The 16115-nt window shown below is 38.1% G+C and overlaps 1 protein-coding gene across 2 annotated transcripts; it reads left to right on the forward strand.

Annotated features, from left to right (window-relative positions):
* Position 1: 1 nt before the first annotated feature.
* On the forward strand, positions 2 to 14829 carry DTWD1 (DTW domain containing 1). Of its 2 annotated transcripts, none has more exons than XM_060174641.1 (5): positions 2 to 147; positions 5893 to 6186; positions 6812 to 6955; positions 9451 to 9697; positions 14455 to 14829. In XM_060174641.1, exons 2-5 carry the CDS (start codon positions 5893 to 5895, stop codon positions 14700 to 14702), a joined length of 933 nt encoding a protein of 310 aa, XP_060030624.1. In that variant the 5' UTR covers positions 2 to 147; the 3' UTR covers positions 14703 to 14829. The 2 variants fall into 2 exon arrangements, with proteins under 2 accessions (XP_060030624.1, XP_007517409.2); XM_007517347.3 differs by having other exon boundaries at positions 72 to 209.
* The last annotated feature ends 1286 nt before the right edge of the window (positions 14830 to 16115 follow it).

Genomic DNA, 16115 nt, shown 5'->3' on the forward strand with positions numbered 1-16115 from the left:
AGCAACGGCCCTGGCAACGGCTGGGCTCCTCCCTCCAGTGTGACTTCGGAAAGTGTTCCGCCACCGCGGTGCTTCGAGCCGGTGTGCCGGGGGCTCGGGGCGGAGCGGAAGACGCGTGGAGCAGTGAGAGGACGCCTGGCCGTGCAGGTGGGAGTCCTGCTCTCGTCCCTCGCGCGGGAGCCCGCGCTTCTGTGAGCACAGGAGGACCCGTGAGTGCGGGGAGTCACGCTTCTCGGCCGGACGTTCCTGGAGGTCGCGCCGGGTGTCTCGTGTGTGCGGGGCCCTGCAGGCGTCTGCTTTTTCATGAATAGGTTCTTGCGGGCTCTTCTTTGGGGGGGGAAAGAAAAGAAAAGAAAAAAACCTTCCAGTTTTAGTCCTTAAAAATCCCCTCCGCCCCCAGAAGTTATTTTCATTGCTTTGTGCCCCAGGGGGAAGTCTGTCTTGGCAAAGTTAGTCTAATTTCTTTTTTTTTTCTTTCTTTCTTTTTTTTTTTTTTTCTATTTACGCTTTTACTTTTTCTCTTTTTCTTAGTGGTTTTGGATTGGTGATCATGCAAAGAGAAGCTCAGCACCTAGCACACAATGCGGTGCATTTAGACCATTAAGATCTAAACTATTTCCTGGGACTGGAGGGAAACTGAGCAAAACTTGAAGGTGCTGAGCTGGGTAATACATAAGAAATGAAAAAAAAAAAAATCTCAACCTGACTTAAAAGCAAAAACCCTCAGCATCTTCTAATCACTTACTTTTATCTGAACCTCTTTGGACTGGTAAAACCTTGGGCAAGACTGTCTCCTGCCACAGGGTGGGTAGTTTTGGAAGGGGCCCTGGTGACTGAAGGAAAAGGGGGATTTAAAAAGTCAATGTTGGGACTGCACATGTTATGATGACCATGTTCTGTTAAAAAAGGAAATTCAGGGGGGAAAAATTGCAGTGAGTAGTTCTATCTAGTAATGAATTTATCCACCATCCACCAGGTTTAGGTAATGTTTCCTTTTGAAGATGAGCGAGCTAACTTATGGCTAGGAACCTTTTTCATCATTGTTCTGGAGAGCGGGGGGGTGGACAAAGGACCCACAATGGTAGCTTGTCAGGTATTACAGCGACTGTGTACAAACTGGATTCTCACCCCTATCCCACGTGCCACCCACATTAGTACAGGAATAAATTTGATTTGGGATTTAGAAATAACTTCATTGAGTGTTGAATTCCTGCTGCTGCATAAAGCACAACTATAGGTGAGATGAGTAAAGAATTCTGCTCTTGGGCAGGGGATAGACAGCATACTGGTTATGCAAAGAAACTCTCATGCCTGAGGCTGTGAAGTCCCAGGTTCAATCCCCTTTGGTACCACCATGAGCCAGGACTGAGCAGTGCTCTGGTTTAAAAAAAAAAAAAAATCTGCTCTTCAAATGTCAGCCCAGTTGAGGTTAGCATACTCCAAGTTAAGAGAAGGAAGTCTAATATTCCTCGCTTGCTTACTCTGGCTGATGAATGCAGAAAGATGCAGGGCAGTGGCAGGCAAACTGTCCTTCGAGCTTCTTGACAAGTATCCTGACTTGTGTGCCTAGAGCCTGGGGGAAGTGCTGGGATACTGGGACAGAGACTGAAGTAGAAGCCTGGTGAAACCTGTCAGCCTGATAGAGGAGAATGAAACCTAAAAGTTTGTTAGCCTTGCCTATTAGAACATGGCCAGTGTGAGAATGAGAAAATGAGAAAAACATCAGGCTGACATCAAAATGCTCAGTATCACCCAGCAGGACAGGCTTCTGGGAAAGTAAAGCGCACACATTACAGTGCACAAGGATCCAGGTTCAAGTCCTTGGTTCCCATTTGCAGGGGGAAAAGCTTCATGAGTGGTGAAGCAGTGCTGCAGGTGTCTCTCTGTCTTTCTTTCTCCCTCTCTGTCTACCCCTCCCATCTCCATTTTCTGTCTCTATCCAATAATTAAAAAATATATCTATATATTTTTTTAGAGTAAGATTGAAGGTGGCAGTGGCACTGAATTTTACACAGAGAGAACCTTGTTTGACTTTTAGATCAAATCACTGTGAATTATCAAGAGTTTTTTGTTGTCCTTGTTTTAGTTAAAATAAGGGCTAAAATAGTTTATGTTACCACAACTATGCACAACAACAAACAACAGCAACTAAAAGAATGCTGTTCACTCGAAAGGATTGTTATACTAAAAGATAACTCCAAGTACATTTTTGAAGTTAAAAATGTTGAGCCAGTTAAGCACACATGGCGTGAAGTGCAAGGGCTAGCGTAAAGATCCCAGTTCAAGCCCCTGGCTCCCACCTGCAGGGGAGTCGCTTCACAGGCCATGAAGCAGGTCTGAGGGTGTCTGTCTTTCTCTCCCCCTCTCTGTCTTCACCTCCTCTCTCCATTTCTCTCTGTCCTATCCAACAACGACAGCAATAACAATAATAACCAACACTGACGATAAACAAGGGCAACAAAAGAGGAAAAAATAAAATAAAAAAACATTTTAAAAATGTTGAGCCAATAATAACAGTGAAAAAGATGACGTGCTAGGTAGAACTCAGGTAGTTTGATGAGTAATTAGTTCAGGAGGGAAATGAAGGTGGAAAGAGGAGTAAACAAATAATTTGTTTTCAGCCAACTCTGGAGAAGAAAGGAAAGAGTACAGAGGGTGCTGGGTCATGGCACATTATGGTGAAAATGGACCCAAATTGGGAGTGAGAATGTTTTGTACTCACCTATCCCAGGAAATTCTGTCAGTGCATCTACAGCTGTACTGTGAGTCGTTAACCCCTCCCCCTCAGCAGAATAACAAAGGACAAACAAGGGTGAAGTCAGTGTAAGTTAAAGAGTGATGGAGGGAGGCACCATCAAAATAACATATGCAGGTTCTTGAGGAACAAACTCTTTGTTTTCTGACTCTTGACTCCACACACGCCACACATATCTGATGTGAACAAATAGGCTTTTACCTTAGCAACAAATGATTCGTACACAACTGAGGCAAACTAAATCAGGACCGACTCCCTAAATCAGGACCGATTCCGTAAATCAGGACCAATTCCCTAAATCAGGACTGATTCCCTGGCTACAAAATTTCAGAGAACTTTTGGGAGAGCTGCCAGTGGCCTCATGTTGCTCCTCTGTGGGTTCACCTCAGCCCTAAGTGTGTAGATGAGCTATCGACGTTTTCTTTTCATCCTCTCCACAAGCCTTTTGTGGGATTGGATTTTGTGGCTAAGGACATTTATATAAAGCTCCCCTTGCCCCCATCTCGTATGGACAGAAGGTCAAGTGAAATGGAGAGGGTATGTTGAGTCAGTTTTCCACTGCAAGATAAGGCGCATGGATTTGCATGACATCACCAGGAGCCTCAGACTTTCCAATATGTCTGAGCCCTTTGGTAATAAGTGCCCATAAATAGCTACTGGAAAAACCGGGCAGGTGGAGTCAGGTTGAATTGATCCACCCCAATATCTTTTTTAGAAGGAACCCCATAATCAGTAGCTCAGGACTGTTTGTCAAAACTTCAGTTAACATCAGAACAACCCTAAACCAGTGGACTTAGATGAAACTCTATTACTTTGAAAAGGCGATGATGAGACAGTTTATTCTCTTGTGCCAGTCTCCCCCTACCCCCACTTTTTTTTGTCAGTGGAAGATTTGTCACTCTGATTTCTGGAGATTAATAGGATCTCTCTCTGGCCTTTAAAAGACTAAATGTGTCTTTAGAATCCAAGACTTCATACCACAGCCCTGACGCTCCCCCAATTACTATGAGAGCCAGACTTGAGCCTTAAGGTAGTTTTTTAAAATTATTTAATTTTAATTTTATTGAGAGAGAGCAAGCTCAAAATACAGTTCTGCCTTTTATATGGTGGAAAGGATTGAACTAAGGGTCTCCTACATTGAAGACATACAGCTTACCACTAAGCCACCTTTGTAGCTCAAGAATAAATCTATGATGTTAGGCTTTTTCTTTTTTTTACTTGGATCTGTAGATGGTATCTAGGAATCTGCAAGCAAGCCACTTGGGCCTAGGCTTTGTCTAGAGATAAGCCAAGACTCTCATGGGATCTTAAAAACATCTGACACTCAAGAAAAGGTGATAGCTTTACATCTTGCACTTTTTTTTAAAAAGCCACTGATGGCATATTTGCAAGATCAAGTCCATTTTTTAGGAAATTTGGAGTGCCGAGGTAGGGGGGAGGCTCAGAAGTGAGGCAGGAAGAGGAATGGAAGTATCATTCTCAATTATCTCTCTCTGAGCAGCCCAGAATGTAAACATGGGCCTGCTCAGCTCATATAAAAAATATTTATTTTATTTAAGTTTCTTCTTGGGTGAATTTGGCCATATATTTTCTCATTCAATGACCAACATCTATTTTTTTTTTTTGCATCTTTTTATGTCTCAAGCTTACTGGGATTTACAGTCTATAAAAAACTACTGCTGAGTGATTAAACGAGCATCACTAACTTCTTGTTGTGAATTATGTTGTCTATTATGTTCCATTGGACTTTTTGTTCACTTTCTATTTGAGAGACCACAGAAAGTTTCTGGTTGCAGTCATAGCATTTCTCCTGTCTGTGTTTGTACTCAGAGTGCCTGGAGCCTCATAGTCAAACACCACAATGCCAAGACACTTTATAATAAGAGAATCATTTTACAGCTTTGGAATGCATATCAAATCCAAAGGGGCCCAGTGTCTTTTCCCCAGAATGATACTGTTCATACAAAGGAGTTGAATAATTTGGCAGACAGACAGACATTCTCTTTTGAAGAAAACATTTAAGTGGGAAAGTTACTTTATTGTTTTACCTTGAGAGCTGAAGAATCTCAGTGGTGTGTGTGTGTGTGTGTGTGTGTGTGTGTGTGTGTGTGTATAACAGTATGAATTCTTAGTATGAGAAGACCTTACTATTATAAATTTTTTTTTTTTAATCTATAAGAGCAGACTGGGGAGGCATATATTAGCACCTTTTGGGATAACTTATAACTTGTATTGGTAGTAGATGCTTCTCATAATTTAATGACTGTTCGGTTTTATTTGTGTATGTCTTTAAGTTAGGGAGGAATATACCTTTTGGATAAAGTATAAAGTTCCACTGAGATTTCATGAGATTTTCGCTGGAACCTTATATTTTCGTTAGAGTTAAGGTTGAGATTTATTGTCATTTTACTTCAAAGTCAGAACCTCCAGGATTGACTATATTCCTGGTTGATTAAAACATTAAAATATGGGAGTCGGGCTGTAGCGCAGCGGGTTAAGCGCAGGTGGCGCAAAGCACAAGGACCGGCATAAGGATCCCGGTTCGAACCCGGCTCCCCACCTGCAGGGGAGTCGCTTCACAGGCGGTGAAGCAGGTTTGCAGGTGTCTATCTTTCTCTCCTCCTCTCTGTCTTCCCCTCCTCTCTCCATTTCTCTCTGTCCTATCCAACAATAATGACATCAATAACAACAATAACTACAGCAATAAAACAACAAGGGCAACAAAAGGGAATAAATAAATAAAATAAAATATGAAAACAAAAAGATGTGCAATCAGGCTGTTTATTAAAAAAAACATTAAAATATTATGTCCTAAATATATAAAACAAAATTGCTGTGTCTGAATCAAAAATTTTCTGAAAAATGGATTGTTGGTACCTCAACTTTATATTTGAAAAAAAATTTTTTTCCTGTAGCCTTTGTTCTTTGAGGTTTTGCTTAAAAAGATGACTTGTTTTGAGTTTGTTGAGTTGCTTGGGGATTTAAAAACTTGTTCAATTTTTAAAATAATAAGCAATGCAAATTATGAATTGAGTAATTTTCTTTGTAGAAGCAATACAATACTTCCTGCTTTTCCTCGACTGTTCCCTGTTCCCCCCCCCCTCCCGTTTCACCTATGCTCCATATTTTATAAATAGATGATGTTCAACACTGGCTATAATGAGGAAATGTCTGTCAGTCCATCCACATTTCACAAAGAAATGGAGGAAAATAATTCAAAATCCATGGAAATCCAGGAGTCACAAACTACTTCCATAGTTTCAGAAGATCCTCTTCAAAACTTATGCTTAGCATCTCAAGAAGTTCTTCAGAAAGCTCAGCAGAGTGGGAGATCGAAATGTCTGAAGTGTGGTGGCTCAAGAATGTTCTACTGCTATACATGCTATGTCCCAGTTGAAAATGTACCGGTTGAACAGATGCCGCTCGTGAAGGTGGGTAAGACACATAACTGCCTGAAAGCAGGAAAGTTGCTTTTTGAAAACATGCCTACTTTATACCTTCTCTGTAGTAAGTTTGAGAAACTTGATATCGCTATTAGGTAACAGGTTCTGTGAATAGCAAATTTCATCATACAGACTCCTAGACTTGTTTTTCTGACTTTTAGAGAGAGATGCACAATGCCAAAACCGTAGGGTTGGAGATGAATAGTTCTATTAATTTTATATCTGAAGCTATTGCTTACTTTTACTTTTAAATGTAAAACATAAAGTTAGTGAACGTAAGCTTTTTAGGAATTGTACAGTACGTTCTTGGTACAGAAAATAAAGTGTGAGGAATTGCACTTAGCGCCTTTGTCACTTAGTTGAAAATCGCATTTGCACTTTAAGAGCAGATTTCGATGTTAAATAAGTTGAAAATGCTTGTTCTGTTTAGTATCAGCAATATCAAGAAAGAAATTTTGAGTTTTGTTTTAATTCTTAATATTCCGTTTTAGAAAAGTGTGCCTTTCAAACCCTAAGTTCTTTATAGGAACTTATTGTGAACTCATTACTTATACTTTAAAAGGCCATTTTTATGCTTGTAGTTCATTTGTCTTTTTTTTTTTTTTCATTTTAGCTTCCATTAAAGATTGATATCATTAAACACCCAAATGAAACTGATGGCAAAAGCACTGCTGTACATGCAAAACTCTTGGCACCCGAATTTGTAAATATTTACACATATCCTTGTTTTCCAGGATATGAAGAAGAGAACCACGAAGTAGGCAGCTTGTTTTATTTTGTCTTTCTGAACTTCCTTGAACATTAATAATTTTTACTAATGACACAGGATTATTTTTCTGTAGCACTAGACAATATGTAGTATACTTCAGTGTTGTCTTCAAAGGTCAAATCAATTTCTAGTTGTTAGATTTTCTGTGTTTTCCACAGTTTGTAGTTTCTTTATATTGCTTCTTCAGGTTTATTATTATTATTTTATTATTATTATTATTTTATTGCCATCAGAGTTGTGGCTGGGCCTCAGTGCTGGCACTGAGAATCCACCACTTCTGGCAGCCATTTTTCTTAAATTTTATTTTTTCTTTCTATTTGATTGGGTAGGACAGAGAGAAATTAAGAGGGGTGGGGGAGACAGGGAGGGAGAGAGAAAGAAGATACAGACAAGTTTGTATTATCTTTGCAAACCAATAATAAAAATGCTAATATCCTAATAAAAAATGGGCAAAGGACCTGAATAGCCCATCCTCTGCAGCTTGATTTTAACAAAGTAAAGATCATGTGTTGGTATGGTTCAGCCAGAAACCAAATGAATAATTAATATATTCATTTGTACCAGGAAGGTCAGTTTTTTTTTTTGTAATAGTTTTTTATTTTTTCCCCCTTCTTTCCTCCCTCCCTTCCTTCCTTTCCTTCTTCCTGTCTTTATCCCTTTCTCTCTTATTTTCTTTATCTGATAAGAGATACAAGGAGAAAGAGCTAGACTAGAGCACTGTTTAGCTTTGGCTTATGGTGGTACCAAGGATTGAACCTGGGACCTCAGAGCCTTAGGTATGAATGCCTTTTGCGTAATTATTGTGTTGTCTCCACTACCCTCCTAACAGTTCTCTTTCTCTCTCTCTCTCTGTCATTAACTTTATACAGAATATTGTGTTTGTAAATAATAACCTAGCTCTTAGGTTTAAGTATATTATTCAGGTCAATTAGAACACAGTGCTAGTTTCTATAGAGATGTGATATGCTTATAATCCAAGTGAAATTAGCATTTTTGAAATTCGCTAACTGAATGTAGGCATGCATTGTGAATGAGAAACTAACAATTTTGAAATTTAAATATTCAATTCTGCCAAAATATTTACTTAGAAAGATTTTCTGCATGCCTGCTTTTTAGCAGACCTTCACATGTTGGAGACGGACAGTGTGTAAGGTGTCGGTTAAAGCATGCTAAAAGGAAAAGTCATGATTTATGGTATTACTCCCATATTCCCTTTAAGTTAGTTTTTTTTTCAGTTTTATGTTTTCACTGATTAATATATTTTAACAAGTATATTGTAGTTGTGAGCTCAGAACTATTAAGATTAATTTGCATAAGTGAAATTATTTGACTGGAAGGTGACACGCCTGACTGAGTGTACACATTACCATGTGCAGTGACCTGGGTTCAAGCCTCCACTCTCCACCTGCAGGAGAAAATGCTTCACAAGCAGTGAAACAGGTCTGCAGATGTCTATCTTCCGCCCTCTCTATCCTCCTCTCCCCTCTCAGTTTCTCTCTCTGTCCTATCAAATAAACAAGGAAGGAAGGAAGGGAGGGTTCGAGGGAGGGAACAAATGGCCAGTGGGGAGCGGTTTATTCATAGTGCCAACTTGGAGCCCCAGCAATAGCCCTGGAGGCACTAAAATAATAATAAAGAAATTACTTGACTGGGGCCTGGGCAGTAGTAGCACAGCAGGTTAAGCGCACATGGCGCAAAGTGCAAGGACCAGCTTAAGGATCCTGGTTCAAATCCCCAGCTCCCCACCTGCAGGGGGATTGCTTCACAAGCGGTAAAGTAGGTCTGCAGGTGTCTATCTTACTCTCCTCCTCTCTGTCTTCCATTCCTCTATCGATTTCTCTCTGTTGTATCCAACAACAACAGCTATAATAACAATAACAACCACAACAAGGGCAACAAAATGGGAAAAATAGCCTCCAGGAGCAGCCCTAGTGATAACCCTGGAGGCAAAAAAGAAAAAAAGAAACTACTTGACCAAAGTATATGATTATTCAGTACTCTTAAATTGTCAGGTTATATCCTGAAGTGTTAGGATATTTAACCTACCATTATTCATATCTAGGAAGGGCCACTACACCATTTCCTCACCAGTACTGACTATGATTTGTTTTGCCTTATTTATTGTAATGGTGAAAATCCTATCTAATTCAGTGTTGTTGTTTTTTTTTTTTTTAGTGGTTCTTTGTATCTTATGCAGTAATAAAGATTTTAGCTTTTTTGAGTTCACGGTACAGTTAACTTGTCTTCTGCCAGTAAGTGAAAAACTTATTTTAAGTAATACTTCTAGGAAATATGTTATGACTTGAAATCACTAAGAAAGAACCAAAAACTTTATCATACATATTAAAGAAACATATATAGTAGAACCTAGAACTCATTCATCTGATATGCACTAATATTCATGAAGAAACTTAAGTCTGTCTTAACGTATTAACTTTTGGGAGATCATACTAGCACACTGATAACTTGAGTTTTTTCTTCAGGTTGCACTTGTTTTCCCTGGACCAAAGTCTGTCTCAGTAAAAGATGTTGCTTTTCATCTACAAAAAAGGGTCCAAAGTAATTTTAGAGGCAAAAACGATGACCCTGACAAGCCATCTGTTAAGCGCAAAAAAACAGAACAGGATGTGAGTGATAGCAAGTGCAAAGACACAACACTGAAGAAAATTATATTTATAGACAGTACTTGGAATCAAACAAACAAAATATTTACTGATGAGAGACTTCAAGGTAAGGAAACTGCGTTTCTTCGTTCTTCTTTCATTTCAATCCACTGTAAGTAAACGGGTAAATTGGAAGGAACACTGCACTGAATTTACTTTGGCCACATTTGCTTTATTTCGTTCTCTATTATTATGTATCCTTAGATATTATATATATGTGGATTTTTTTTTGTTTGAACTAGTTTATATTAAGTTGAACATATCACATCATCTCACCTTTAAATTCCTCTATGTCCATCTTATAAAAATGAAGATATCCATCTGCATCATTGTAGTTGCATTGTCACACTAAGAAAATTCACAGACATACAGTGGCTTCCAGTATTTTCCTCATTAACCCAGAAATATCTCTTGTAGCTTATTTTCTTCAGATGCAACTGGTAGAGCCACATTCCCTTTGACTGTTATGTCTCTTTTAATCTAGAAGTGTGACCTGGTTTTGTTTTTCGTAATTTTGTGTGCAAAATCAAAAGACACAAGAATCAGAAGACAGATCAGTTGTCCAAATGTTTCATCCTGATCAGATGTAGTGTAAATATTTTTGCACAGATAACTTACAGATAAGGATAAATGGAGAGTTGTCCGTGACAATTCTAGTTCATATCTGTGGTGGTAGTAGAATTATTAGTGTTCTCTTTAACTTGCAGAGAAGTTATGTACTTACTGCATTCAGTCAGGTGACATGTAGTACAAGTTCTGTTATTGGTGATAACAAATTTATTTTAAAGTGGCGATTGCTATATTTCTGCATTATAAAAAGTGATTTCCCCCTTTTTTTAATCTTTTCATTTATTTATTTGTTATTGGATAGAGACAGAGAGAAATTGAGAAAGAAGGGGGCGATACAAAGGAAGAGAGACAGAGAGACACCTGGAGACCTGCTTCACTGCCTGTGAAGGCTACTTCCCTGCAAGTGGAGAGCAGGGCTAGAACCCGGATCCTTAAGCCGGTCCTTGCGTTTTGCACAACGTGTGCTTAACCCGCTGCACTACCGCCTGACTCCCGATTTCCCCTTTTTAATTAGTACCAATATGTGGGTAATGCTTTTGAGATTTTGAACTGTTATTGCCCAACTGCTTTTGCCCAAGTGGCTTTTGTATTCATTGATGAATTTTCTCTAAATCAATAATTATATTGAGGATTGAAAAATGATGAAATTTTAATTGTATTACTCTGCATTTGTGAGGTGGCATTCTTATGTAAATCAGAGCTTTTCTTTTTATGTTTTGCCAGGGGAAATCCAGCTCTTTGTGGCATAGCTTCACAGTGTTTCTTATACAATAAGAAGTTCTAAGTCCACTTGTGCTTTTTTCCTGGTGTAGACATAGAACCAGTTATCCCTCCTTTTGGTGGGGGAATGATGTTAGAGACCAAGATGTGGTAAATGTGCTGCTCCTGCTGCTTGTTACTACTACTATTGCTATTATTATTTCACTAGTACTGCTTTTTCCTCATTGATGGTATCGCTTTAGTGGTCAGAGCCAACAAAAGTGAGTGAATGAATCAATGAAAAAGTATCAATGAAAAAATATCAACTTAGGCCAAGTAACACAGTTAGTAATATGAAGAATAGGAACTCTTGTTACCTCTTTTATTTTTTTCAATCCTTCTTCAAACTTCTGAGTAGTTCTCTACAAGCTTTAGGTTCACTTTTATTTCTTTGATGGTTTTGCTTATGTGTTGTGTATGATTAGGAGGCTAGAAAGATATGTAGATAAAACTAGCCAGGTACCAAAATAGCTTCACCCTGGAAGAGCATCTCTCAGGGTTTTGTTAATTTAAAATACACATTATCTATAAAAGTTTTATTAAATGTTCTAGCTTGTATAAATTATAAATTATTCCCAGGCTACATGGATCAAGTGAGTGACAATACTAGTCTTAATCAATTAAATTTACATGTGTTCATACCTCGAGAATCTCCATACACATTTAAGACCTCTTTATCATTTTCATTTTGTCTGTGCTTTGTGTATGTATGTTATAGGCAGAGGGAGGACAGACAGACACTGTGCGATGTGGTGGGGCAGAGTGCAGAAAGAGAGCATGAAACTTGGGAGGATTTCACTGCTGATGTTTATAGAGAGATCGAATCCCAAGGTCCTTACCCCTTGGAATGCTGTTTGCAGCAAGTTAATCGTCAGCTTGAAGATTTCTCTGAACCATATTTCATTATAATTACCTTTTATGGCAAGTGAAAAGATCAAATGAAACAATGTCAGGGAAAACACTTAAAAAGGCTATAAAAGGAATTCTTGAGGTACCATTCAAAATGTTTTCAGAGCATCCACATTTGTGCTTAAGGGTTGCTTAAAATCAGATTTGTACAAAAAATGTGTTATTCCCAAATTACATAGAAAATATATTTCAATTCTGTATGACATAGAAGTCAGGAATGTCTTAGTTCTTTTTAAATCAGGAAATAAACAGGTCTTGAAAGTCAGTCATTTTTGCACATCTGACACTAACTCCTACCCCTTTTGGCCATTTATTGCACTACAGGGGATATCTGGGGCTCTAGGCTGTACATATTTAAAATGTTAGCTTTCAGATAGACCTGATTACTTCCTCGAGAATCTACCCATGTTAACTATGATTCATTGTCTTTTTAGGTTTTATAGCATTTTATCATTTGATGGTATCAGTTGAACAAGTCAACTCTAAGCCTCAGCTAAAAACCTTAAGTGTAATGATTGGAAATTCTATGTTATCATATTTGAATGTCATGGGTAACACTCTCTAGCTCTGGATGTTTACGAAACATTTGAAATGTATACTTGAAAGAGAGAAATGAGTTTAGTAGCACTTATTTAAGGCTTGCTACTAAACATGCTTTCCCTAAGAATGCCAGCTAGAAGACATAGAAGTAATAGTAAAATTAAAATTTTATCATTCATTCATCCTCAGTATAACTACTGATTTAGTTAAAAGCTGTCAGTATTAAAACCACTTGGTGAAAAGCAGTTGGGAAATAGCTCACAATCTCAAAGCATTACCCACATATTGCTACTAATTAAAAAGGGAAATAGGACTTCTGCATGCATGGATATGGAATAGGAGCCATTTCAGTCGCACTCCTGATAAACTAGGAAAAAAAAAAAAACAGCAAAAAGTCACCTGAAAACTCAGCAAAATATAGCCAAGATCTCTCTAGATACTCACAAAGCCACAGCTACTAAGTTGTGGATGATACTATGAATTCATTCATTCTGAACTCCCGAGGCTGTTGACCTCATGACCTCACCAGCTATCCAGAGCCCTACCCCACTAGGGAAAGATAGAAACAGTCTGTGGGTATGGGTTGACCTGCCAGTGCCCATGTCCAGCAGAGAAGTAATTACAGAAGCCAGAACTCCCACCTTCTGCACCCCATAAAAATTTTTGGTCCATACTCCCAGAGGGGTAAATGTTAGGGGGAAATGACCAGAAGGCTCTAAACTCCAGTTTCATCAGGACTCAGAGACAGAGAAGGGGTTGGGTGTGGGGGGGCTAGGAATGACACTCAGAAGTAGTAGGTGTGACTGCTTACAAAGGAAAAGAAGGCAGGACCATAGAAGAAATGGGAAATGATATATAAATATAGATGGATAGTTATAGAGGTAATAGTCAACCTATATCTGTGATCTTGGGAGAACTACTGCAGTTTCCAATGGAGGGAATGGGGACACAGAACTCTGGTGGTCGGAAGGGTGTGGAATTATACCCCTATTATCTTATAATTTTGTAAATTAATATTAAATCACTAATAAAATTTTTTAAAGGGGAGAATAACTTTAATAGAGGCACCATTTTAACCAATGTATTTTGATCAGTTCCTATGTTCTAGATTTGAAGGATAGGAAGGAGAATAGGCTTTATTTTCATCTTTCAGTTGATCACAGTGGCAATTAGGGTGCAACAGAAATCCAACTATTGATAGAATCTTAAAATGAGGTGAGGAATAATACAAGGACTTCTTCACACCCTTAAGGACTCAGACTTTTGTTACCTCATGACTTGCATTGTATGCTCACCATTTTGTTTATGAGGCCTATTTGCATTATGATATGATTATATCTATAGTTTATTCATTTTCATAACTATAATATCTGTGTAAAAATACTATTGTTTATCCAATCTCCTGCTGACAAAAAAAACTTTGATTATCTCTAGTTCTGCTATTACAGATTATGCTACTGTGAACATTCTTGTGCATGTATAGAATTTCTCTAGGAAACATACTTAGAGGTGAAACTGCTGATTGTTACATGAGATATTTCTTTCTTTTCAATCTATATGCATCTAACTATCAGTTTTGTATTACGGTATTAATTAAGGTCCCAGTACATTTTATAGGAGGAGCCCTGTACAAGTCATTCTTGTGTTTCAGTTTGATAAATTTAGTCTTGTCCAAAGGTTGAAATTATTTTTTTTAAAGATGGTGGTAAATAGAAGGTAGAAATGAATATGTTAAATGTTAACTAATTCCACCCCACTGCTACAAGGTCCAAGACTTAGAGGTAACTGTTTTGTAAAATGTTCATTCTGTTTTAAAATCCTTTTGGATATGCCTTGATGTATTTAAGAAAATACTGGCCTTGAAATTGAAATTCAAAGAATTTATGCTCTAAAAATTCCTTTAAAAATACATATAAGCCATCATTATTAAACCCCACCCCTAAAAAAAAAAACGCACCCCTGGGTTGAGAAGAACTATTTCTACATTTATTTATTTGCTTGTTTATTTATGTATATATTTATTTATTTTTCATTCTATTTTGGCAGGTCTATTACAAGTTGAATTGAAAACAAGGAAAACTTGTTTTTGGCGTCATCAAAAAGGAAAGCCAGATACCTTTCTTTCCACAATTGAAGCCATTTACTACTTTCTGGTAGACTACCATACTGATATCTTAAAAGAGAAATACAAAGGACAATATGACAATCTTTTATTTTTCTACTCTTTTATGCACCGGTTAATAAAGGACGCTAAAAACTCTGAAGACAGGGAAGGAAGAAAACTTATCCACTAGCTTTTAAGATACTACTTACATCTTTTTATTTTGCTAAAATAAACAAATTTATCATTGTGCTTTATTCTTGGAAAATATCTATGTATGTCACTAAGACCACTTGATAAATTCAGTTTTATTCATTTTACCTAATGCTATTTTTCTTTCCCTATTTTTTTTTTTAACCAGAGAACTGCCCATCTCTGGCATATGGTGGTGTAGGGGGATTGAACCTAGTACTTTGGAACCTCAGGCATGAGAGTCTCTTTGCATAACCATTAGGCTACCCCCCCCCCAGTCCCTAGTGGTATTATTATTTTTTTCTAAGAAAGTTAAATGTAAGGCAAATTTCCTAGTTGTTTAAGGCTCATTTCAGAAGTTATATACACATGTTTGGCATATCTCACTTTTATTTCTATTTATACTCGTGCTGTTTTTAGGTCTATGCAATTAGATATAAATAGGTGTTTGTTTAGAGATCTTGCTACCTTTCCTTTGGCGGTAGTATGGATCAGAATCTCCTTTGCGGAGATGACACGACAGGTGGTTTTCTTGAGTTGAGTGGCAGCATACTGAGAACTGAATTGTAGCTCTGGCTCCTAGGAGTACATCTTCATGTCCATACTGCCTGTGATACACATTTATTGAGTTCTATACCTGCCAGGTATCATTTATTTATTTGAAAGAAAATGTTGACAATCATGTGCCCTGCCATAAGAATAAACCTATGCCCTATTTTAGTAAGCAGAGTGCCCAGTTAGTGATCCAGGAAAAAGCATGTGAGCCAGCATCCTTTTGGATAGGTGTATGAGTACTGTTTATTTTTCAGAAAGTGACTGGAGAGCAGACTGTGGAGCTAGACTACTTGAATCTAAATCTGCCTTTGGCGTTCCCAAGTACTGGCGATGCGTCCGTTTCTCTGTCTTAAGAGAGGGCAATATAGTAGCTACCTTACAGAATTGGGGTGGGGGGAGTTGACTGAGTTAATGTAGCTAAGAGATGTGTCTGCGATGAAGTAAATGCTGTATACGTATTTACTTAATAATTGTTTATTTGGAGCTCTGACCTAACCATATGTAACCGTAGTGCTGCTGGTGACATCTGTGTGCAGAGCCTACTAACTTAATGAAGGCAATAAAGGCCAGCAGAGTGGAGAGAGAGAAAAAAGTCCTGAGGACATCATCTAATCACCTGCTCGAGTTGTTTGTGAATGGAGTTCTACAGGGCTGGGTAGCTTCTCTTTACCCTCAGGAACTACCCTCCCTCTTTTCCATTCTGTTCTGTGCTCTGTGAGGGAGGCAAGAGGTTTTTTGTTAAAAAAAAAAAAGTGAAATTGTGTTATATTTTCTCTTTTTCCATGCCAGGTTACATGGGTTGACTATGGCTCTCCACTGAAGGTCATCCTTACAAGTGCTGCACCTAACTCTTATTTTT

Source organism: Erinaceus europaeus, chromosome 16, assembly GCF_950295315.1.
Source record: "Erinaceus europaeus chromosome 16, mEriEur2.1, whole genome shotgun sequence".
Classification (NCBI taxonomy): Eukaryota; Metazoa; Chordata; class Mammalia; order Eulipotyphla; family Erinaceidae; genus Erinaceus; species Erinaceus europaeus.